Source organism: Poromitra crassiceps, assembly GCF_964638095.1.
Source record: "Poromitra crassiceps genome assembly, chromosome: 10".
Classification (NCBI taxonomy): Eukaryota; Metazoa; Chordata; class Actinopteri; order Beryciformes; family Melamphaidae; genus Poromitra; species Poromitra crassiceps.
In genome coordinates, this window is record NC_139631.1 from 23,770,673 (window position 1) to 23,794,600 (window position 23,928).

Sequence of the window (23,928 nt, forward strand, 5' to 3'; positions counted from 1 at the left end):
TAGTGAAAATAAATTATTCGCCTTTTTGCTGGGGAGCCCCTGGAACCCACCCCACCCCCCCCCCCAAAGACCCCTAGTGGTTCTCAAATGGGGGTCCGGGGACCCCCAGGGGTCCTTGAGGAGGTTCCAGGCGATCCCTAGCCAAAAGGGGGGTAATTTATTTTAGCTATAATTCCATTCATACTTTACCAGCTTAACCAGCTCAGTGGCCTTGTGGTTTGAGTGTCCGCCCTGAGACTGGGAGGTTGTGAGTTCGATCCCCGGCCGAGTCATACCAAAGACTATAAAAATGGGACCCATGTGCCTCCCTGCTTGGCACTCAGCGTCAAAGGGATGGAATCGGAGGGTTAGATCACCATATGATTCCCGAGCGCGGCACTGCTGCCGCTCACCGCTCCCCCAGGGGATGGGTCAAATGCGGAGAACAAATTTCGCACACTCAGGTGTGTGACAATCAACGGGACTTTACCTTTACTTTGAGAACCGCTGTTCAGAGTAGACTGGCCTGCTCACCGTTAGAACTGCTCACACAGCTTACCTATGTAAATAAACTAGAGTAGCATTAAAAAGCTTACCTATGTACTGTAAATAAACTAGAGTAGCATTAAAAAGCTTACCTATGTAAATAAACTACAGTAGCATTACAAAGCTTACCTATGTAAATACACTACAGTAGCATTACAAAGCTTACCTATGTTACAGTAGCATTAAAAAGCGTACCTATGTAAATACACTACAGTAGCATTAAAAAGCTTACCTATGTAAATAAACTACAGTAGCATTAAAAAGCGTACCTATGTAAATAAACTACAGCAGCATTAAAAAGCTTACCTATGTAAATAAACTACAGCAGCATTAAAAAGCTTACCTATGTAAATACACTACAGTAGCATTAAAAAGCTTACCTATGTAAATAAACTACAGCAGCATTAAAAAGCTTACCTATGTAAATACACTACAGCAGCATTAAAAAGCTTACCTATGTAAATACACTACAGTAGCATTAAAAAGCTTACCTATGTATGTAAATACACTACAGCAGCATTAAAAAGCTTACCTATGTAAATAAACTACAGTAGCATTAAAAAGCTTACCTATGTAAATACACTACAGTAGCATTAAAAAGCTTACCTATGTAAATACACTACAGCAGCATTAAAAAGCTTACTGATGTAAATAAACTACAGTAGCATTAAAAAGCTTACCTATGTAAATACACTACAGCAGCATTAAAAAGCTTACCTATGTAAATAAACTACAGTAGCATTAAAAAGCTTACCTATGTAAATAAACTACAGTAGCATTAAAAAGCTTACCTATGTAAATACACTACATCAGCATTAAAAAGCGTACCTATGTAAATAAACTACAGTAGCATTAAAAAGCTAAAAAGCTTACTTATGTAAATACACTACAGTAGCATTAAAAAGCTTACCTATGTAAATACACTACAGTAGCATTAAAAAGCGTACCTATGTAAATAAACTACAGTAGCATTAAAAAGCTTACCTATGTAAATACACTACAGTAGCATTAAAAAGCTTACCTATGTAAATACACTACAGTAGCATTAAAAAGCATACCTATGTAAATAAACTACAGTAGCATTAAAAAGCTTACCTATGTAAATACACTACAGTAGCATTAAAAAGCTTACCTATGTAAATACACTACAGTAGCATTAAAAAGCGTACCTATGTAAATACACAACAGTAGCATTAAAAAGCTTACCTATGTAAATAAACTACAGTAGCATTAAAAAGCTTACCTATGTAAATACACTACAGTAGCATTAAAAAGCTTACCTATGTAAATACACTACAGTAGCATTAAAAAGCGTACCTATGTAAATACACTACAGTAGCATTAAAAAGCGTACCTATGTAAATAAACTACAGTAGCATTAAAAAGCTTACCTATGTAAATACACTACAGTAGCATTAAAAAGCTTACCTATGTAAATACACTACAGTAGCATTAAAAAGCGTACCTATGTAAATAAACTACAGTAGCATTAAAAAGCTTACCTATGTAAATACACTACAGTAGCATTAAAAAGCTTACCTATGTAAATACACTACAGTAGCATTAAAAAGCGTACCTATGTAAATACACAACAGCAGCATTAAAAAGCTTACCTATGTAAATAAACTACAGTAGCATTAAAAAGCTTACCTATGTAAATACACTACAGTAGCATTAAAAAGCTTACCTATGTAAATACACTACAGTAGCATTAAAAAGCGTACCTATGTAAATACACTACAGTAGCATTAAAAAGCGTACCTATGTAAATAAACTACAGTAGCATTAAAAAGCTTACCTATGTAAATACACTACAGTAGCATTAAAAAGCTTACCTATGTAAATACACTACAGTAGCATTAAAAAGCGTACCTATGTAAATACACAACAGCAGCATTAAAAAGCTTACCTATGTAAATAAACTACAGTAGCATTAAAAAGCTTACCTATGTAAATACACTACAGTAGCATTAAAAAGCTTACCTATGTAAATACACTACAGTAGCATTAAAAAGCGTACCTATGTAAATACACTACAGTAGCATTAAAAAGCGTACCTATGTAAATAAACTACAGTAGCATTAAAAAGCTTACCTATGTAAATACACTACAGTAGCATTAAAAAGCTTACCTATGTCAATACACTACAGTAGCATTAAAAAGGGCGGTCACACTCACTATCACAACCACGAGTGTCTCGTGACCCCCGAATAATCCACCAGAACTGTTTGTATCTGCTGTGACCCCCAATTTCCTCAGCGGGACAAAGAGGAGACAGAGAGTAGAGCTCTTAAAGCATCAGAACGGGCTGCTGCTCTGACATAATGCTTAATGGGAGCTGTCAGATGATACTCAGATGATGAGCATGCTGGAGATTGGGTGTTTCATTTCGCCGCATACTCATCATCCATACAGTATCTTCCGCTGGAGACCGGAGGGCGACTCGACTCCACAGGAAGATGGGGCTCGGATGGCAATAGCCCACTCAGTCCGTTATGTAACGATCAATTTGATTAAATGGCTCACAGGCTCGAGCTAACTGATAGTGTTTGGCTTTATTTGAAATAGCAGTCAAGACTACTTAACATGATGCTGCAATACGCTCGTAATTGTTCGGATTTCCTGCGGAAGGCCGGGGGCCGGCGGGAGTCAACCGGATCGGCTGGTCTTAATCCGCAAGGAGCGCTTTCCCACGTCTACCTTCCCTTGGCGTGATCAATGACGATGGCAGATGGCTATAGGGGTGGAATCACGATGGAGTCCACACGATACAAATATGATCACGACGATACTGAAGTCACGATACAATATTATTCTGTGATTTAAAAAAATATTGCGATATATTGCGATATATTACGATTTATTCGCTTTTTTCAGCTGCAAATTGTGTTCCCAAAGGAAAATCTTTGTCAACATCTGTTTGATCTAATAAGCTAACGGTTCCAGTCTGTTCATCTCACTTCAATCATTTTTATTGCGGCAAAATGGGATTGTCAAGCAGACAGACTGACCAACACTGTCATAAATGTAAATGCACTTGACAATTTAGATAATAAAATGTGATATGATATATTGCCACACAGAATATCGCTATAGTATGCTGTAATGACCCCCCCCCCCCCCTACAGATGGCAGAATGTGGGCTGTTACAAAACAATATTATCAGATCCGTCATTGACGAAAGGAAGGAGAGAATGAATGATGCATTTTCCAATGGCTGGCACAAGGCCCTGGCCTGTTTGGGACTCTGGCCGGGGGGATATCAAATAGCTGTTTTATTTCTGCGCTCGCGCTGTTTTACTGATTTGGGAAGTGTGAGGACGCCGGCGTAAACAGGCACAGGCTACAGTGTAAACTGGCCCTTCCTGTTGTGAGTGTGTACTGGGAGCGTTTGGACGGGGGATGCATGCCTCTCAGTTCAGCTCTGGCTCAAGACGCTCTCATATAAACAAACAGGAATAAACACTCTTTCTTCGCTCCCATTCACATTCTCTCCCCCGTCACTGCTATGTGACCCCGAGTGAGCCGCGGCGTAGACTGTATGCTGGCATGCATGCAGGCTGAGCGATGGGAGAATTTGCAGAAACACACTCTTGAACTAACACAGGGATCAGAGACCTCCAACGATTCAAACGGTTTGCGGGAGACAACAAACGAGCTCTCATAACAATCTGTGACACACGTCACCTTGTACAGTACAATCCAACAAATTCTGCAACTCCAACAGTCCATTCTCACACGACTTCATTTTTTACAGGGTCAAATCCACTGATCAGGCTTGAGAGCCGTGTTTCAGCTGCTCGCTCAAAGACACACCTCATCTCTTGATGTTAAAATGTAAAGGCCTCAGCCCCCCCCCCCCCCCACAGAGTCAGGACAGAGACTGGAGGAGCACCACTGGAGCAGATGGGACAAGCAAAATCTGACAAGGGTCATTAACTGCTCTTATTAATTCATGACGCTTAATTCGCCCGGCCCTATTCTAGCTTCATAAAGCACCAAGTCTCAGCTGCAGACTAGACTAGCACATCCTCCCTGTTAAGCAAGTCAGCTCCTGGGTTTACTGCACTGCTTTACTATTCCATTTTAATTCCCATCAAACTCTGATTGCCCTCTGTGCAGACTGCCTCTGTGCAAACTGCCTCTATGCAGACTGCCTCTGTGGAGACTGCCTCTATGCAGACTGCCTCTGTGTAGACTGCATCTGTGGAGACTGCCTCTATGCAGACTGCCTCTGTGCAGACTGCCTCTGTGTAGACTGCCTCTGTGGAGACTGCCTCTATGCAGACTGCCTCTATGCAGACTGCATCTGTTCAGATTGCCTCTATGCAGACTGCCTCTGTGCAGACTGCCTCTGTGCAGACTGCCTATATGCAGACTGCCTCTATGCAGACTGCCTCTGTTCAGATTGCCTCTATGCAGACTGCCTCTGTGCAGACTGCCTCTGTGCAGACTGCCTCTGTTCAGATTGCCTCTATGCAGACTGCCTCTGTGCAGACTGCCTCTGTGCAGACTGCCTCTGTTCAGACTGCCTCTATGCAGACTGCATCTGTACAGACTGCCTCTATGCAATGCAAACTGCCTCTATGCAGACTGCCTCTGTGCAGACTGCCTCTATGCAGACTGCCTCTATGCAGACCGCCATGTGCAGACTGCTTCTATGCAGACTGCCTCTATGCAGACTACCTCTGGGCAGACTGCCTCTATGTAGACCACCTCTGTGCAGACTGCCTCTATGCAGACCACCTCTGTGCAGACTGCCTCTGTGCAGACTGCCTCTATGCAGACCACCTCTGTGCAGACTGCCTCTATGCAGACCACCTCTGTGCAGACTGCCACTGTGCAGACCGCCTATGTGGAGACTGCCTCTATGCAGACTGCGTCTGTGCAGACTGCCTCTATGCAGACCACCTCTGTGCAGACCGCCTCTATGCAGACCACCTCTGTGCAGACCACCTCTGTGCAGACTGCCTCTGTGCAGACCACCTCTGTGCAGACTGCCTATGTGGAGACTGCCTCTGTGCCTAAAGTATGTCATCGCTGTGAGATAACTGTGGTGATGCCAGAGGCTCACCGTCTTCTCCTGCGTCACTGCGATTCCACAGAGACTGTGGCCACATTACACCACGTGCAAGTTGTGTATATCAGTGTCATGGGAACACAGCCTTCTCATTCACCGCGTCTTATTCTGAAGAACTGGAGGAGAGGCTCCCAGAGGAGTGTGACGCCAGAGCATTCCTGTATTAAACCTGTGCTTCCATAAAAGTAAATGTAAAATGAGGAAGAGGGATGGGACGACATGCTCATCTCCCGATACGATCTGATACAACCACGATACGATGTAATAAATAAAGGTTTGGTGACAACAAAGTCTGACTGTAGAATTTTGTCTATTTCTGAGTCACAAATCTTTCTAGCGATGGCACTGGCTTGCTAGAATGTAAACATTCATTAAAACATGTCAAAGTCCAGATGATACAATTTGGATAGGGTGTAACCTGCGTTGTGTTGACAGCACTGGCAGCAACCCATGTTAAGGGCTTGCCCAGTGGTGGAGCAGGATTTGATCCGTCGACCTCCCGCTTCCAAAGCGCACACGCTAACCTAACCACTATGCCAAGAGAGGCGGAAGTGGTTAACGAGCCTTTGGGGAGTGAGTTTAACCAACCTACTCGCTACCACTCGGGACTCTCGACTCGAGGACTCACAGTCATTCGGTTACACTCACCCCCCTAAACTCACTCCACACCCACTGGGCATCCGGGTCATGGCACCAATGTTACCTGCATTGTGCTGACAACACTGGCAGCAACCCATGTTAAGAGTTTGCCCAGGGGTGGAGCGGGATTCGATCCGCTGACCTCCCGCTTCCAAAGCGCATGCGCGAACCACTTATCCCAAGAGAACTAAGCTGCCTTGGCGGAGCTGGCAAACGGGCCTTTAAACTGGGGAGTGAGTTTAACCAAGCTACGCGCCACCACTCGGGACTCACGAGGACTTGGGTCATTCAGTTACAAGAGAGCTTGTGAAATTGTGATGGGCAAGCATCTCATTTGTGATTACTACAGCAGAATAAAATGGAGCCACATTTTTTTCTCTGCCCCACAATACACATCGTCACATTTTTGTATTATGTTGAATTTCGATATATCGTCCCGGCCCTACTGAAAAATAATTAAATTGCACTGCAATTTAATCCCCTATATATTTCCTAAGAGTGACTAGCCTATTCTAATCATAGGTTACCTTCGCACATACAGGGTTTACAGTTACAGGCTATTAATCAATACTAACAATAAAAATCTTCCCTTGTGGAGATTCCTGGGACAAAATCTTACAAACTAGCGGTCTCTGCGCCTAATGTCTTTGTTTTGCCACGGCCTGTGACCATGAAATTGCCCCCTGCTTTAAACAGTAGTTACATGACAGTTATTAAGAGATGTTTTCATTTTTGACTGCAGTCAAACCACTCAGGATCCGTATACAACCTGCAATACAATTGAATGGTAACCCTTACAGCAGCACATTCATTAAAAGATCAAGCGCAGCCTAAAATCTAACAGTGTCGTGACGTGCATGCTTGCCCCCCTGTGCAGAAGCCAGGGTCGTGCTGAGGGCAGGAGGAAGGCCTGGAGCCAAACATCATCATCATCATCATCATGCAGTGATCCTCTTTCTGGCTCCAACATCATCTGCACGTCTCACACATCTCTGCACTGACAACCTGAGATTTCAACATCAGTCACGTCATCAGATCACCGTTCAAATGCCAACCCAGCTCGTATAGCTCATAGCCTCTGTAGATAGAAGCCATCTCCTCCCTCAGTATGTGCCTCAGCATGTAGAATGTTGCGAAAGGGCGCATTCATCTGCACAGACAGCGAAAGCGGATGTGGGAGGCTGAACCCCCCCCCCCCCCCCCCTCCTTATATTTGGGTTAAAAACACATAGGATCTGTCAATTTCGATAGCAGGAAAAATATATCACTGAGCCTGGGTTAATGTTAAATGTGATAAACAAAAAGTCAGCAGAAGAAGACATAATTGTTGTCCGATGAGACATATTACCTGTAACATTGCATACGGCTACGTGTGGGCCTTTCTTAAATGTTGCATCTGTAATTTACCTGCTGTACGCTGTAATGGGCCATACAGTCTGCAGGAGGCTCTGCCGTCATCCTGTGCCATTATTACCACCTTTTGTTGCATACTGTGCGCAAAATGTGAAACAGCCAAGCCTAGTTTCTATTTGCATAGAGGTGCTTTATGTGAAAACTTACCCTCTCTCGCTTTTAGCAGTACAGTGTTGGCTACTATGTTCTCCAGCTCCATCAAAAAAAATCCTAAATGAAGAGCTTTTCGGCACACAAACGTCTGCAGTGGAAACAGCGTCCTTCAGAGCGCAGGCTGTGAATATATTATGCTTAGTCCTCGTCTGTATCCGAGCAAATTTCACTCATATCAGAGTCGTAGGGGATAAAACAGGATATCATAGATTTGCTTGAAATGTAAGCTGGGCATGGTTCTTGTTGTGGGCTGGAAGTGCGGCGCTGCATTTCTACTCCAATCCCCCCAAACCCGTTCCATGCGTAATTTGATGCGGAATGTCTCCGAAGCAGAAAATATCAGTTTAGAGGCACCAATGTAGCCAAACGAAGTCTTTTAACGCATTTCTAATAGCGAAACACTAGTCTACTACCAGCTTTACATTACAACAGCAGGGGTTGGCTGAGTGCAACAGAGAGGACATCGGTGCGGCCCCCCCTCCCCTCTTGGTGCGTAATCAAAATGGGCTGGGCCTGTCTGAGAGCTGCGTCAAGCCAGACGAAGATAGACAGAGCGAGGCCGGGGGTTATACGATTTTGTCAGGAAAATAAAAGCGTAAAACGTAGTAGTAGTAACAACAACAACAACAACAACAACAATAAACGAATAAATAAGAAGTGCTTACCCCTCCCTCCCTCATTACCACCACTTGAGCAAGGCCCTTAATCCCAACGCTCCAGTGAAGCTGCTTATTGGCCAACAGATCAGACTGGTCTGTATTGGTCCAATCTGGTACTGGTCAGCTTCCAGGTATAATAAATGTGTGTGTGTGTGAGCAGGGCCCACTTGAAAAATGGAAATCTCAATGTGCACTATCTCCAATCTCCTCTTCCTCTCAAAAACCCTGGAATGCCTCATTGCACTCAACTCCAAACCCATCTGCACTCCAACAACTTATAATATTAGAACCCCTCCAGTCTGGATTCCACCCACTCCAGAGTACAGAAACTACCCTCAAGATCTAATCTAATCTAATCAATTAATTATCAAGTCCAAGTGGATATTTGTGCCAAATTTAAGGACATTTCCTCAAAGCATTGCTGAGATTGCATTCACAAATATGGAAAGGATGGATGCGAGGTCACACTGACCTTGAACTTTGACCACCAAAATCGAATCAGTTTATCCTTGAGTCCAAGTGGATGTTTGTGCCAAATTTGAAGGAATTCTCTCAAGGCGTTCCTGAGCTATCACATTAACGAGCATGGAATGGGACATCAACTCAGTGACCTTGAACTTTGACCACCAAAATCGAATCAGTTCATACTTGAGTCCGAGACAAAATTGAAGAAATTCCCTCAAGGTATTCCTGAGATATCTCATTAACGAGCATGGAACGGACAGTTGTGAGGTCACACTGACCTTGAAGTTTGACCACTAATATCAAATCACTTCATCTTTCAGTCCAAGTGGACGTTTGAGCCAAATTTGAAGAACTTCCCTCAAGGTGTTTGTGAGATATCGTGTTAATGAGGATGGAATGGACCGACAGACAACCTGAAAAAATAATGCCTCCGGCCACGGCTATTGGAGCCTTCCCATCAACACAAATGTTAACATTTATGGCTTTTCCCACCGAAACTTAGAACTTTTCTTGTATTCTGACATGCAACATCTTTGTTTTGTATCCCGTCAGTCACACATTTTATTGTCGATTATTAGATCATGTAGCTACCTAGGCTAGGTGTAGTGTCTATGCACTCAGACACCGGTTTAACCAATACAAGTGGCACAAGTGTTCCCGAAGGCAATTACCTTTATTTTGAAAAATGTGACTGGAATTTTTATATAAACCTTGTCTAGCTTAACACTAGTCTCCCTCGGTGAGAAAGGTTTTTTGCTTTGCTTGTCGCTGCTGCACAATCTCTCCAGTGTAAACCGCATCTTAGCAGGAGGGTATGCCACTGAAAGTGAAAACTGAAACTGGTTGCATGATAACGGTTATAATTCGTATGTTTACTGTGAGAGCTCACAGTTCACACCACTACCCTCCCCCGCCTTACCCATCCACTCCCCCAGTATAAGGGCGGATACAAGCGGTCATGTCTGCCTGCTGATAACGAGGTTGTTATTGACCGATCATGGCAGATACGATCGTTTTTTCTGCGGTCGCGCTCGGATCATTTTTAACCTGACATCATGCACCGTCTGCGGCACTGACGACTAAACTCACTTCCTCAATTAATCACAGATGCATGCACGTTTCTCTCGTTTGATGTCACATTGCAGCGTGCACTGCACGCATTCTACACGTTTTCTATTGGAAATCTGGCGCCATCGTCTGGGACTATACAGGCACTGCACTGGTTGGTCTATAGGCCCTCGGAGATTTTACACAATTAAAGCAAATATTTAGGGCTTAGACACACAGTATCAGACAGCCACTTGGGGTTTCACGAATTATTAGTCACCACTTTGCTGAAAAATCACACCTGCAACTGTCACATTTTGCATTTTACTTTGTTGTGCTGCATCCTAATTTCACCACACGCCATGAGTACATTAAAATGCAGCATTACAAGCAATGGCAATGGCACTGTGAGGAAACAAGTAGGCCGTTTTCCAATAGAAGCCTAATGCCATAAAAACAAAAACACTTTGAGGAAAGCTTTGGTGATTTTCAGCCCACTTTGTATCATTATCATCTCTGTAATAAAAAGCAGATGGACAGTGCTTACCTTGTGTATATGTTTTCTGCATCGAGTAATCCACGCAATCCAGCAAGTCCAGTCATAATTGTGAAGATGCCACAAATGATATGGAAAGGCCTTTAGGTCCAGATATGCAAGCTATAGCGACAGGAACATCCTGCCAGTCTAGTAGCATCACGGATGAAGTAGACTTCGAGTAGAGACTACTTCGAAGCCGCCCTCGAGCAACATCTGATCACTTCCTGTACAGAATGATTCGTTTTGCATCATTCTGGACCCGGAAGTGCTGGAATAAACTGCGGAGCTCTCGGTGCAGGAAAATATGAAGACAAGGTAAGGTTCCATCTGCATAATTACTGATATTAATGCTACAAAGCGGGTTGAAAATAGGCAATGCCTCCCTTTAATGGAACATAACCATTACAGTTTTTTATCAGTACATCATCTCCAAATAAAAAGATGCACCATGACAGAGTGACAAAATAGTAAGTGCTGAGGTAAGAAAATCATATTTTTTTGCCAACAAATATCTTAGACAAACACTTTAGGTTTGCCACCATGATCTACAAGACTGAGCAGCAATTACAGAAAAGAATGGGTACTTTGATTTTTTTTGTCCATCCCACCCCGCCCATTTCAAATGAATTAATACAGTATACTATAGGCCTAGCAAGATGCTGCCTACAAGCAACACACTGCCAACCCCTCTCACAAACAAACACATGTCAAATTCAACATAAAACCAAAGAGTCCAATACTAAATCAGAAGGAGGGTGATGGAGTCAGGGCAGCATTAGTATTCGTCTAGGTTATCTGCTTTGGGGACGGAAAGACCTCTGTCCTTCAGGACCTGCATCTTCACTTTCTCTGTCTCCTGCTTGGCTTGCTGCTGCAATCGCTGCTCCTCCAGAATCTCCTCTATCGAGACCTGCTGCAAGACTGTGTCGCATGGCTTATCCACATCCTACACACAGAGACAGACACAGACATTCATGTTTCACACGCTTGTAACACACTTTATACAACCGTGTGTGTGTATGTATATATATATATATATATATATATATATATATATATATATACATACATACATATACACACACACACATATATATATATATATATATATATATATATATATATATACTCCGGTGCATCAAATTTTAGAACAGCAAACTGATCTTTGTGGGTACCACTTTTATGGCTGCTCCTCTGACTGTATTTAACATTATTTGTTGCACTGCAATGGTGTAATGAGTCACGTATAAAGCACATGGCAAGGCGCCCGCACGTGCGCACACACCCACACACACGTTTCAAACTAGTCTAGAGACCTTCCATCCATCAGTCACTACTATGGAAACTGGTTGAAAACAGGGCCATGATGACGTAACCTTTTCTGGATGTACACAGTCTGTATTACTCAAATGATCCATTGTGACAAATCACTGCCTTAAAGCATGTGTAGTGTAGTGTACAGAGGGCACAAGTTACACTCGGGTAGATAAAAAAAAAATCTATAAGTAACTTCAACATTAATCCCCATTGAGCCTCTGTCGCACCAGAATCTTCTAAACATGTTTTGTCGTTTATGCAGACATAATAACTGTACATGCTAATTTCATTACTCAGACCCTATCCATTGAAATTGTACAAATCTCTATTCTCAGTAGCACCACAAGCAAAAGATATTGGTCTGTTCTAGTGCACTGGATGTATGTTGATGTGTTTTTGTGTTAAAACTGCCATTATGTGAGTGGGGAAAAAAAGGTTTGGGAGAACATATATTTGAAATCAGAGTTCCCACCCAAACATATTAAATGGTGGACATGGACCGCTACATAAAGTGTTGATTATAAATTGTGTACAATAAATTATAAACTGTTGATGTTTACAAAAGTTCATAATAAACAATAATATGAAGATGACTGAATAATATGACTTGTGTAGTGTGTGTGTGTGTGTGTGTGTGTGTGTGTGTAAGCCTGTTTTAACCCCACCCCTCAAAGAATCAGAATTGAGAATCCTTAAGAACTGGAATCGATAAGTAGAATTGGAATTAGAATCATTGAAATCCAAACACTATCCAACCCTACACTATAATGGATGACACTATGCACACTCAGTCAACCTCTGCATTTAGCGATTGTTGTTGCTTGGGTCTTGTGTGATGTTATTATAACCAAAGCTTATGACAAATTCCACAGCAGCTACAGGTGTGCTGCTCACCATAGTGTAACATACATCAGAGTTGAAACACCATTACTGCATACTAATATTATGTATAAATTCATGTGTAGGGTATCTGAGTCAGTAAATATCATCATTAATGTCATCACTAACACGATACGTAGTTCTGTCAGGTTCTCCTCCAGACTGTGGAACCATTGGCGAACTTGTCTGTATGTTCGAAACTGAATATGGTGGAACTCTTTTTATTGTATATTTCTTTCTATATTATTATTCTTTTTATCTATTGTGTTGTTGTTCTGTACTGTGATATGGATTCCCCTGAGTCTGCAATAAAGAATCAATCATGCAACATTGGGGAATAACGCATCAGGGAAGAACAGGAAAAAAGGGGAAAAACAGTGAGTTCTGATTCTGAGCAATTTACTTATAATCACTCGATGAACAAAACTGGTCAAAATATAAGACATGTTATGTGTTATGTGGTTCATTTGAATTTCAAGGACTTTCAAGCACAAAAAAATTGCTATTTCCAAGGTATTCCAGTACTTGATTCCCCCACTCAAAATCAAAGCACTTCCAGGACCTTCTATGAACCCTGCTACATTCAACCTATATCATATACATTATGCTGCCTTGGTCATTTGGTTATGGGTGGGACCAGAAGTCTGTGCCACCAGGATACATTACTGTGCATTTCATGCATTGGATGAATCAAGTATGCCACATATACTATACAATGCATTGCACACACTCGTACACACACGCGCGCGCACGCACACACACACACACACACACACACACACACACACACACACACACACACACACACACACACACACACACACACACACACACACAAAATAAATAAGGAGGACTATCTCCACTTACTATCTCTCCAAGCAGAACAACATTCTCTCCTCTCACAATGAATATTCCTCTGGGGATGTCACCAAATTTCTTTCCCACATGGATGCGCTCAACTGTCTGATGAAAAACTAAATTGGCTAGGAGAGAAGAGATGAAGAAACAATGTAAACATTTAGATAAATAAAGACAGAAAAAAAAGAAAAAATCTCTGGCTTATATAGGATATATATAAGCCAGAGATTTTTTCTAAAAGCATATTTCAAATGCTCACAAATATATATGCATTTGAAACAAATATATATTTGTGAGCATTTGAAATACGCTTTTAATAAGAAATAAGCTAATAATAAATGATCAGAAAACACTTTGGGATGTACTTTGCAGGCTCTAGTTAAGCTGAAGATAATATAATACCCTGGTTAAGTGGAAGATAATAGCATAGTTAAGTGAAAGATAATCTAATAGCCTAGCTAAGGAGAAGATAATGCAATGAGGTATACCAAACTGATCAATGCTTCTGAGGTAACCGATCAGTGTTCTGCCATCCCGGAGCAGGACCAGGTGCTTCTCTGCAGGGTGCAAACAACACAAACCATGTTCAACAAAAGAAAACTACAGCAATAGCCAATCCAACAGTATGCATCAGATACAATGTTGCAACTTGTTAACGAGTGTTCAGGAAAACTCCTACTTACTGTCGATGTCGTCAATCAGGCTTGCTGTCCCTGGCACGTAGTTCATCTTGGGCTTGGTGAGTTTGTTTGCTTCGTATATCTATATTTTTTAACGTCAAGCCATGAATGTTTCAAAACATGTTTCTTTCCAGAAGAGCACAGGAAGTGAATTTATACACATAGGGGACAACTTCCTGTGGACCTTTAACCCTTTGAGCGCCGGCTGGTGGAAATCGCAATTAGCTAATCATCTATTTAGAGCCAGCGCTCCCCCGATATAATGTATTTGATACATATAACGATATAACGTCGAAGGTAGTCATTTAGTTTTAGACTGGATATTATATGTAGGTTATAGTGGAAAAAATAACATTTTCTATAGGGTTTCTCCTATTGGCTAAAGAAACAGATCTTCCAATGATGACGCACATGAAAAAGGAGGGTCCACCAAAGATTGAATATTAACACAAGATGAAGTTGTGGCTCGATAAAAAGAAAACAGCAGCATGTCCTCTTTTGAGAAGATTTGAGCGTCACTGTGGTGTCCAACACGAGAGCCCAAGGGGGAGGTTAGCCTTGTTAACAGTTAGCAAATTATTTGTTATCAAGCTAGTTGGCAAAGTTGAGAAATGCCCTGTGTAGAGTCAGTGGATGGAATGCTAATCAGGCTCAGCAGGGAGTCCGGGTCCGCCACCCTTCTCGTACTAGAAAATAGTGGCAGAGTGAGAGCTCTTTACCATTACCTCCTCGTTACTCCCCGTTAAAGAGACAGGGCACGATATGTCATTCAATAATTACCTGATCCCAATCACCATCGCTAGTACTGTAGAATAACGGCAACATTCTCTTTTGGGAGCAGCAGCTTGGAGCATTTGACTTGTCTGATAAGTAGTTTTTGTTTAAGGTTAGTTTTCTGTTATTGCAAATGACAAGACTGTTGCCAGGGAACGCGCCTAGTTGATGCATCATCATCAAATGCAGTCAAATCCCAAATCTGGCTGGCCCTCGGATTACAACTCGGAAAATAATACGGTGAACTGGAACACCATGGTGAGTGGCTGAATCCAGTATAAGATGGATTCTTGTGTTTGTTTGCTGTCTTTACGTTTGTTTTATTTCGAAAAGATTGCCTGAGTGTGTTCAGCAAAACATTGTTGCCCAGCTAGCCAGCACCGTGCTAGCTATACTGCTAACGCAACGTACTGAGCTAGCTGGCATTATGTAATAGTTAACCAGGAACCAGCTAGCTTAACTGTTGTTAAGAGTTCGTACTCAAGCCACGTTTATCCTAACGTGACAACATTGCTAATTGTGCTATGGCAAAGTACACTTTGATTTGTGGAACAAAATCTTTTTTCTCTCTTCAAATGTTCAACACGACCTATTTCCGCTTCCTAGTTAACATTTGCCAGCTTCATATATACGTCATCATATGATGGCAGAGCTGGTTCAACGTTACGACTGACCATCAAAATGAATTCATTTTTTCCCCTGGGACAGATTGTGACGTTGAGAGGATTGGCTTTGGAGTTTTGTGTGTTATGGACAACTGGCTTACAAATTAACAAGTTGCCTGCAATTTGTCTATATCCATTGTACTGTATATGTCATCGAGACTTGAGTGATATGTAATAAAATAATTAACTCTCCCATCTCTCCCATATGTTATGTGCTCACAGGATGCTTCCCAGTATCCCGGCTACCCCTCAAACTACTGGTATCCCCAGTCTCATTCCACAGGACACTATGCAAGTACCTATCCCTCAGGGTCAGACGTGCAGCCACAGTACAACCCACAGGTACAGCCTTATGTCACGCATTTGCCCTCTAAATCTAAGGCTATATAAAGACATCCAATCCTTATCTTAAGTGCATTCACCCTTCCGTTAGCTGACCGCTTCTGTGTTGGAAACAAAAAATGGTCTCTCTCATGCAATCTTATACACACACACACACACACACACACACACACACACACACACACACACACACACACACACACACACAAGCACAAGCACAAGCACAAGCACATTTCTAATCACTCATCCCACTCTTTTGTGCCTTCCCATTTAGGCAATGCCTGGAGCATATTCCAATGGCCATGGTGTCTACAGCCCAGGGCAGGGTCAGTATTCAACAAGTACTTTCCATCCGTCCAACCCTTTCTACTGTGCTGACCCTCAGAGACCGGCCCCAGGTCCTTATCCCAGCCAGGCTTGTCCAGCAGAGCAGACCACTGGTGGCTCTGCACAGCCGCACTCTCAACCCCAACATCTTCACTATCCCGGTCCACACTGTCAAGGGGTAAGTTCTTTCAAACACATGCTGTGTGTGTGTGGCCACACATAGGAAAGCGTGGTTGGTGGATGTAATGGTACAATTGGTTGTCTCTGGTTGTGCTGCACTATAAGGAGTGATACTTGTGAATAGTAGTATAAATTGGGTTATTTTATGTATTTATTTGGGATAATTGAGTTTCATTTACATTAATTTAGCTATGCACCCCTCCACCATACTGTACATGTGCACACACACAACTAGAAAAATCTTATTTGTAATTTTTACATAACAAACCGTGGTCTCAGAACCCAAATGACCCCAACCCCCCAAAACTTAGACAAATTCTTCTGGAAATGCTACATACTGTTCTCCTTGCTCTGCTCACAGGGACCTGGATATCCTCCTGGATCATATCCTCACTACAGTGAAGGTGGTCATGCAATGCCTCCAAACCCCCCATACCCCACTGGCCAGTCTCTCCACCACAGACCCCAGGCTGAGGCTTGGGCACACTCTGGTGGGTATGTGCCCTCGCAGCAGCAATGGCAGCCAGGCCAGCAGCAGCTGCCACAGAACCACTATGGAAATCCTGTCCGTCCCCAGCATCCTCCAGCATGGCCAGGAACTGGAACTGGCGCACCACCACCCTACCAACCTAAGGTATGAATCTGCCAATGCCACTGAAGTGCTCCAATTATTTGTGTGAATGTGGAATCTCGATTAAGTAAATTAAATGTGAAAAAGGCACATAGAAGACTGTTGAAATAAAAACATACCGTAAATTTCGGACTATAAGCCGCGCCTTTTTCCCCGTTTTTTGGCCCCTGCGGCTTATATAACGGTGCGGCTTATCTATGGATTTTTTCAGCAAAAATAAAAAACGGAATTCTCTCTTCTTTAGCACTCTTTCTAACTATAAATCCACTTCTGTTTTAATTTCCTCTCTTGCCCTCTTTTCACCACACCGCGGACACTGTGTGCACTGTAAAAAAAAACACAGGTGGTGTTGTGTTATGTTGTTTTGTTGAAATGTTAATAAATGGGAGCTTCCTCAAACAGCCATCTCTTTCCCGACAATCCCCTCTGTGCACGAACCCTTACATATGGTAATTAAACATTAAAACACAATAAAATAAAAAATAAAAAACATTAAAACACCTGCGGCTTATAGTCCGGTGCGGCTTATATATGTAACAAACAGGCAATTTTGCTGCTGCGGCTTATACTCTGGTGCGGCTTATAGTGCGGAAATTACGGTACTTTTGTACCCTTATAAAATAAAGTGCAAAACTATAGAGCCTGGTGTTGGCATGTTTATATAGGGTGCGTTTGGAAATAGCACTCCGAGCGCCCAGAACACACTCTGGCACAAACTGGACCGTTCGTAAATTGGGAGTGCTGTTGGAATACAGCGTTCGGTTATTCAGAGCGCTACACTCTCGGAGTGGCAGAGTGCACTCTCGGCACTCCGTCTGAGGAGATGGAGCGTCAGAGTGGCAAGAGATGATGAACTGCTAAAATGGTTAAAAAACACCGGGGAAGAGAAGAGAACGGAGCAGAGGAGCTGAGAGCAGATGAGAGTGAGCTGTTTGTATGTGTAGCAGTTGGCTAACTGCTAGCCAGTAGCATGTGTTTCTAAAACTAATGACCCGTTTGTTAATTCACACAGAAAGAGCACGCTCTGCCTCTTTGAACAGCCGCACTCATTTTCGTGCAGAGCGTCAGATTGGATTTCCGAACGCACTCATAGGCTACAGTTACAAACAGTAGGCTTCTCATAGGCTACAGTTACATACAGTAGGCTTCTCATAGGCTACAGTTACATACAGTAGTTACATTGTAGTTGTTTCAATGTGACTTTTCAATACTGATAACACCAGAATGCATCAAGTGACTCATCAAGTCTGGCTGCACACAAAAATGTACACATTGCTATCAGATCTTTTGGAGGCCTTAAGTGCTGTGTCGATGGGCGGAGGGGGGGGGGGGTTCAGAAGTTAGAAAATGTTACTTTGTTCAATAAAAAATATGCAATTTCACCAAATTTTGGACTATTATTATTACCATAACTGTGTACAAACATTTGGAAAAGCCAGACCAGATAATAAACAAACACAGAAGACAGAACTTGCTAAACTAGTCCACCTGGGACCAACATTGATTTGACATAAATTTGGCTTAGGTGGTGCCCAAAATAGCTTGGGTGCTGTGCCTAAAGAGCACCTGGTAACCCTGAAAACTACATGTAATAGTCAGGCTTGCATTATGATTGGAAATCTGTAGCTTGTGCTGACTGAGCAGCATAAAATGTATCACCTTTATCACACTCAACATTTATGTTTTTTTTTTGTCTTTGTCAATCCAGATCCAGGACCAACAGCACCAGCGTGCCCCACAGGTGGGACCTAAACCCAGGCCAGCCCCATCGCCCAAACCCGCAGAGTTCAGTTCACCTCCCCAAATGTACAACAGAACAGGGAGAGCTGGGCTGACAGAGCCTAACCCTTCGCAGGGTGAGCCCCCACCCTCTGCTCCGGCGCAGGGCCAAGCTCCAGCTCCAGGCCTGGCCGGACCCCAGCCCCTGAGCGATAACCCCTGCCTAGCTAAGGTCCAGTATATCATGGCCAGAGTGCTAATGCTCCAGGAAGACGTGGATGAGTTTGTTGGCAAAAAATCAGACAAGAGTTACAGGTATCTGGAGGAACTGCTGACCAAGGAGCTGCTGGAGCTGGACTCTGTGGAGACCCAGGGACAGGAGAGCGTTAGGCAGGCCCGGAAGGAGGCCGTGCAGAGGATCCAGGCTATTCTGGACCGGCTAGAGAAGAAGGCCTTCTGAACCAGACTTATTTGTTGGTTCTGTGGGTCACCGAGTCTTGCTGATTTTGTTTTTCTTCTTCCAAATCTTCCACGGACACAATGAGGGTCTGGAGTTGTCCCATGGTGTAAATGCCTCCAGTAAATGGAATGGTCCAAGAATAAGTCAAAGCAATCAATGGAATCAGGACTTTCAAAGCATCATGCTGGTGTAAGACTATGAAAGTGATGCTCTGATTGTGATTGTGACTGATAGTTGTACATATCAGAGATCCGACTTCAGCCTCAGCAAGTAACTGTGTTGCCGACATAACCTGACACCTTGCTCAGCTTATCGTGTACGCTTATGCTTATGTCAGCATAATGCAGGACAGCCACTGGAAGATGATTCTAGTGTCACATTGCAACTCTTAGTGGTCTCTCTAACCTGTGATACAGATTAAGATGATCTTTGTGCTGTCCCTCAGGATTGTGGGATTTGTAGGTCAGCTCATGCATTCCCTTAGCTGTGTCATTACACACCGCCACCCATTTGCACGGTCATGATCATGTTCATTATGTCACTTCCTGTTCTTCAAACACTGTTCTTCTCACCTACCTGCCAAGTGCACAGTGTAGCCTGTAGTCGCTTAGTACCACGTCACTGCAGGAATAGGTGCAATGCTTTTCTTTTCAATTGTATTCCTAGTCCTGCATGTACTGTAATACTATCATAGATAATCACTGTTAAACTGGATACAGTCTTGACACCTCAATGTCCAAATTTGGGCCTAGATCGTAGCTGATTAGTGAAAAAAACCCTGAAGATCGCTGTCCCCGTTACTCCATCATGCGGAGGAAATTGCTTCCCAACTGCAGACCTACATATGAATGCCATGTTTTTCACTGTAGTAATTGGTGTTAGTACACACAAGGACAGTGTTCAGAATTACTTGAAAACCTTTTACACTAATTGTGTTATTTTTCTCTCTCCCTTTTTGAGCACTCTTGACTGTATATTACTAGGCGGGTAAAAGAGTTCAATCCATTGCTCTTACTGAAGGATAAAGGAAAGGATGTAATTTAAAGTTAAGGAAGTTTTATACACGAGGGCAGCTTATCACGGAATTTGAGTTGGTTATTAGTGGGAGTGGGACCTCTTTCTTAATGCAGATATCTTTATTACCGGTATATCAAATCTAGTTTGAACCAAAAACACTTCTCAGCAAGTATTTTTTTTTTTCAATTAATGCTTTATGTTGATTTAGAAAAAGAGAGTGCCATTATTTTGGGGGAAGCTTTTATTTTTATTATATAAATAATAATAAAAATAAGATGTCAAACTTTGCATGGAAGAAAAACATGCCATAGTCATTCATTTTCCTGTGCTGTTAATTTTCTGTGTTTAGATGCAACATCCTTGTACAGTTAGTTCAGCATCAACTCACAAATATATATTTGTAATATAAAATCTATGTAAAAATTAATCTTGATTACGAGAACAGGATCTTGCCTGTAGATGTTTCAGATGTAATGCATGTTTCCAACACAAGATGGGAATCTTTGCCTGACTAATATCGAATTACCACAAGAGTGAGAAATGACTTAGAAATAATTAAATGTCGGGATTTTTTTCCAACCTGTGGTGAAATGAGTTTTTTTATGCTTTATGACTATTTGTTGACCACATAGGACTGCAAAGTCCTATATCGTGAAAGAAAAAACAAAACAGGAATTGAACTAAGATTAACTGTTTGCTCAATGTAATCAGAGGCTATAGTACTGAAATCTGCATATGTTATTTCTTAGAGGATGACTTGTTTTGTTTGTGGAGTTGAGATGCCTGCATGTGGCTGCACACACGCTCCCATCTCCTGTCAGCTAGTATTCAGATCTTTAAATAGACAGCTATTTTAATGCAAAAGCATAGCATGGCCGCCCTGAAGCCTTGTGGAACATGAGCTGGATTGGATTTGATTTGTGGGTCAACACTTGGGACACGCCTGAGACTAGAATACACCTGTTTGGTTCATTCTGCTCTGTTTGACGATGGTGGTTTGTGGACGACTTGCTTAGAGATCATTCTCTTGGAGCTTCCTTATAAATATAGAGGGATAACATTTAAAACCCTCTCCTAAACTTGTTTTGGCAAAAGGTGACTACAAACAGCCAGCAGCCTTTTCAATTGGAATAGACTGCTGCTTCAGTTTGGAAAATATAATCACCGTCTCATCAGAGGTCTGCTTGAACCCAGTGAAGAAAAGGAAATGTCATATAGATCCAAGCTTCCTGCATCCTGGAATGATCAGCCGCCTCCTCGAAAAGTGGAAATTGACTTGAGTTCTCCTGGTTTGGCTGTGTTTGAACTGGAAAGACTACTGTTTACTGGCAAAGCCATCATCAGCCACGCGGATGAAGTGTGGCCAAAGCTTTTCATTGGAGACCAGTAAGTAGCCAATTGAGCATTCTTCTCAGGTGAAAACCCACAGGCTGGCTAACGAGTGAAGTACTGTAATGTCATTTAAAATCAGGTTTCAAATATTGTACCTGTGTTGTGATAGGAGGATTGGAGTGAGTCTAGTTTTGGACTAAGTCCATACTAAGTGAAAGAGGAACTGATCATATATCAGGATGGGTAACTCTAGATCCCTAAAGTTGCATTCCACATAAGGAACTTGCATAAACAGAGTTTCCCCTGATGATATTGATATGTTTCTCGTAATTCCTTACTGAGGCTTTTACAGAGGGATTTTGAAATAAACATACTACAGACTTGAAACCATGCCTCAAGTCTCTGTAGTAAGTTTATTTAAAATTGTCTTCTAAATTTCCAGCAAGTGTTGGATGGTCACAATCTCATATATATCATATTGCATGCATATGTTTAATTTTAAAGTAGCTGCCACACTGGATTATATCTAATAATGGATACTATCACTGGGTTATATCGAATAATGGATACTCTCAGTGAATTGGATTTTATTTATTGCAGAAAAAGTGCACAGAACCGGACTGATCTTTCCAACCATGGCATCACTCACATCCTGAATGCAGCTCACAGTGAACGGCAAGGAAAGCCAGATATATATGAGGCCTTGAACATCACCTACATGGGCATAGACGCTCGTGACTCCTGTGACTTTGACATGAGCGTTCGCTTCCAGACCGCAGCAGACTTCATTCACAGAGCTCTCAGTGGAGGAGGTGAGGGGGCGAAGAGAACGACTGTAAATTCGTTTTTGATGGCTAAGCCTTACACCATTTCAGAAATGTATGTTAGAGGTGAAGCATTCACAAGAAGCTCTCTACGTCACCATGGTGATGAATTGTATGTTTCTGAGAAAGTGCTGCAGCCCATATTTAGTCTACATAATTATGTTGATAGTTTTGCACTTTTCTAATCCGCCCTCTCTCTTTTTCTCAGGCAAAGTCCTGGTGCATTGCCACGTAGGAGTGAGCCGTTCTGCCACCCTGGTCCTGGCCTATCTGATGCTGAAGCAGAACCTGACCCTCGTAGAGGCCATTTGTGCTGTGAAAGACAACCGGGGTGTTATCCCTAATCGAGGGTTCCTTCGACAACTTATCAAACTGGATGGCCAACTCTTCGGTGGCCATCATTAAACCTCCCTGATCAGGGCAGCAGACAGGGAGGGGAGCAGATTCTGGATGACCCATCATGACCTTGTAAGCTTGACCATGAGACAAATTCGTCTCAGAAAAGCACTTCTCATTTAGCACTTCTTCCACGATCAATAGGTCCAGATAACATTCTGAGACACCTTGATATATTAGATTAGATCAGATCAGCGTTGATACTGTAATAGAGAATGAACAGAAATACTGTATTTGGAAAACCTTTTTTCATTTTTTTCCTTTGCACTCCGTTGTCAATTAAAATGAAAGGAGATGACATTCTATAAAGTTTCATGGTATTTTTCTACTCCCCCATTTAAACATAGGGTTAAATCTTGAGGGAAAAATGCATTACTGTAAATGATAACTTGCTATTTATATTATGTCCTTTTTATTTGCAGCACCCTTGATCTTGATGAATTCAAAGCTTTCTAAGGTGCAATCTGTAAATGGTAAGAGGATAATCCAGCAGAATCTGGTGCAATGCTATTGTGTTATTGTGATTGGAACGTGAATAAGTATGATACAGTATGGACTAGATTAGAGATGGGTATTAGAGATAATTTGTTTATTTAAATGTATTGGTCGGTCCACAAAAAGTTCACCACCATTTAGCGTACACAGTTTTCACTCTAGGAGGCTGAAGTTTGGCATGGAGGTCAAGTGTGTGCGTGTGTGTAAAGGTGTGTTTGTGTACATGCCAATTGGTTAAAAGGGGGCGGTGGGGGGAAGCAATTTTGAAATGCAGGATAGGCAGTGGTGTAATATTAAACAAAAAGAAATGTTCTGCACACTTGGATCCATGCAAGTATCTTTACTGAGTAACAAGCTTTCAGTTTACATGACCTTCATGAGGGGAAAAGTTACAACACAATAGACCCTTCTCACGGGGGCCATTTTGTGTCGAAAAGGCAGGGTACACGCAGGTGCAAGCAAAACACTGATGGGGGTTTCAAACTTACATGATCGGAATTTGGAAACCCTCAT

The 23,928-nt window shown here is 42.3% G+C and overlaps 4 protein-coding genes across 4 annotated transcripts in view; 2 read left to right on the forward strand and 2 right to left on the reverse strand.

Moving 5' to 3' along the window:
* LOC310783488 (G protein-coupled receptor kinase 5-like) overlaps window positions 1-8,145 on the reverse strand; it is a 42,525-nt gene extending 34,380 nt beyond the window's left edge. The window contains exon 1 of the mRNA XM_083644354.1: window positions 7,805-8,145. Within this exon, the coding sequence (XP_083500480.1) occupies window positions 7,805-7,856 (52 nt within the window). The 5' untranslated portion in view covers window positions 7,857-8,145. The remainder of the gene's footprint in view (window positions 1-7,804) is intronic.
* Window positions 8,146-10,330: 2,185 nt separating this feature from the next.
* Window positions 10,331-14,395, reverse strand: LOC310783189 (U6 snRNA-associated Sm-like protein LSm1). Its single transcript, XM_083643988.1, has 4 exons — window positions 14,257-14,395; window positions 14,062-14,130; window positions 13,583-13,698; window positions 10,331-11,465 (listed from the first exon to the last, which is right to left on the reverse strand). The coding sequence occupies exons 1-4, from the start codon at window positions 14,300-14,302 to the stop codon at window positions 11,295-11,297; spliced, it is 402 nt and encodes a 133-aa protein (XP_083500114.1). The 5' UTR covers window positions 14,303-14,395; the 3' UTR covers window positions 10,331-11,294.
* A 655-nt stretch (window positions 14,396-15,050) lies between these two features.
* On the forward strand, window positions 15,051-20,894 carry LOC310784145 (BAG family molecular chaperone regulator 4-like). The gene is made up of 5 exons (XM_083645134.1): window positions 15,051-15,285; window positions 15,915-16,034; window positions 16,309-16,539; window positions 16,903-17,175; window positions 18,881-20,894. The coding sequence occupies exons 1-5, from the start codon at window positions 15,196-15,198 to the stop codon at window positions 19,349-19,351; spliced, it is 1,185 nt and encodes a 394-aa protein (XP_083501260.1). The 5' UTR covers window positions 15,051-15,195; the 3' UTR covers window positions 19,352-20,894.
* Window positions 20,895-21,575: 681 nt separating this feature from the next.
* On the forward strand, window positions 21,576-22,929 carry LOC310783064 (dual specificity protein phosphatase 26-like; the record flags this gene model as incomplete). Its single annotated transcript, XM_083643851.1, has 3 exons — window positions 21,576-21,754; window positions 22,301-22,512; window positions 22,733-22,929. 3 exons carry the CDS (start codon window positions 21,576-21,578, stop codon window positions 22,927-22,929), a joined length of 588 nt encoding a protein of 195 aa, XP_083499977.1.
* Between the last annotated feature and the right edge of the window lie 999 nt (window positions 22,930-23,928).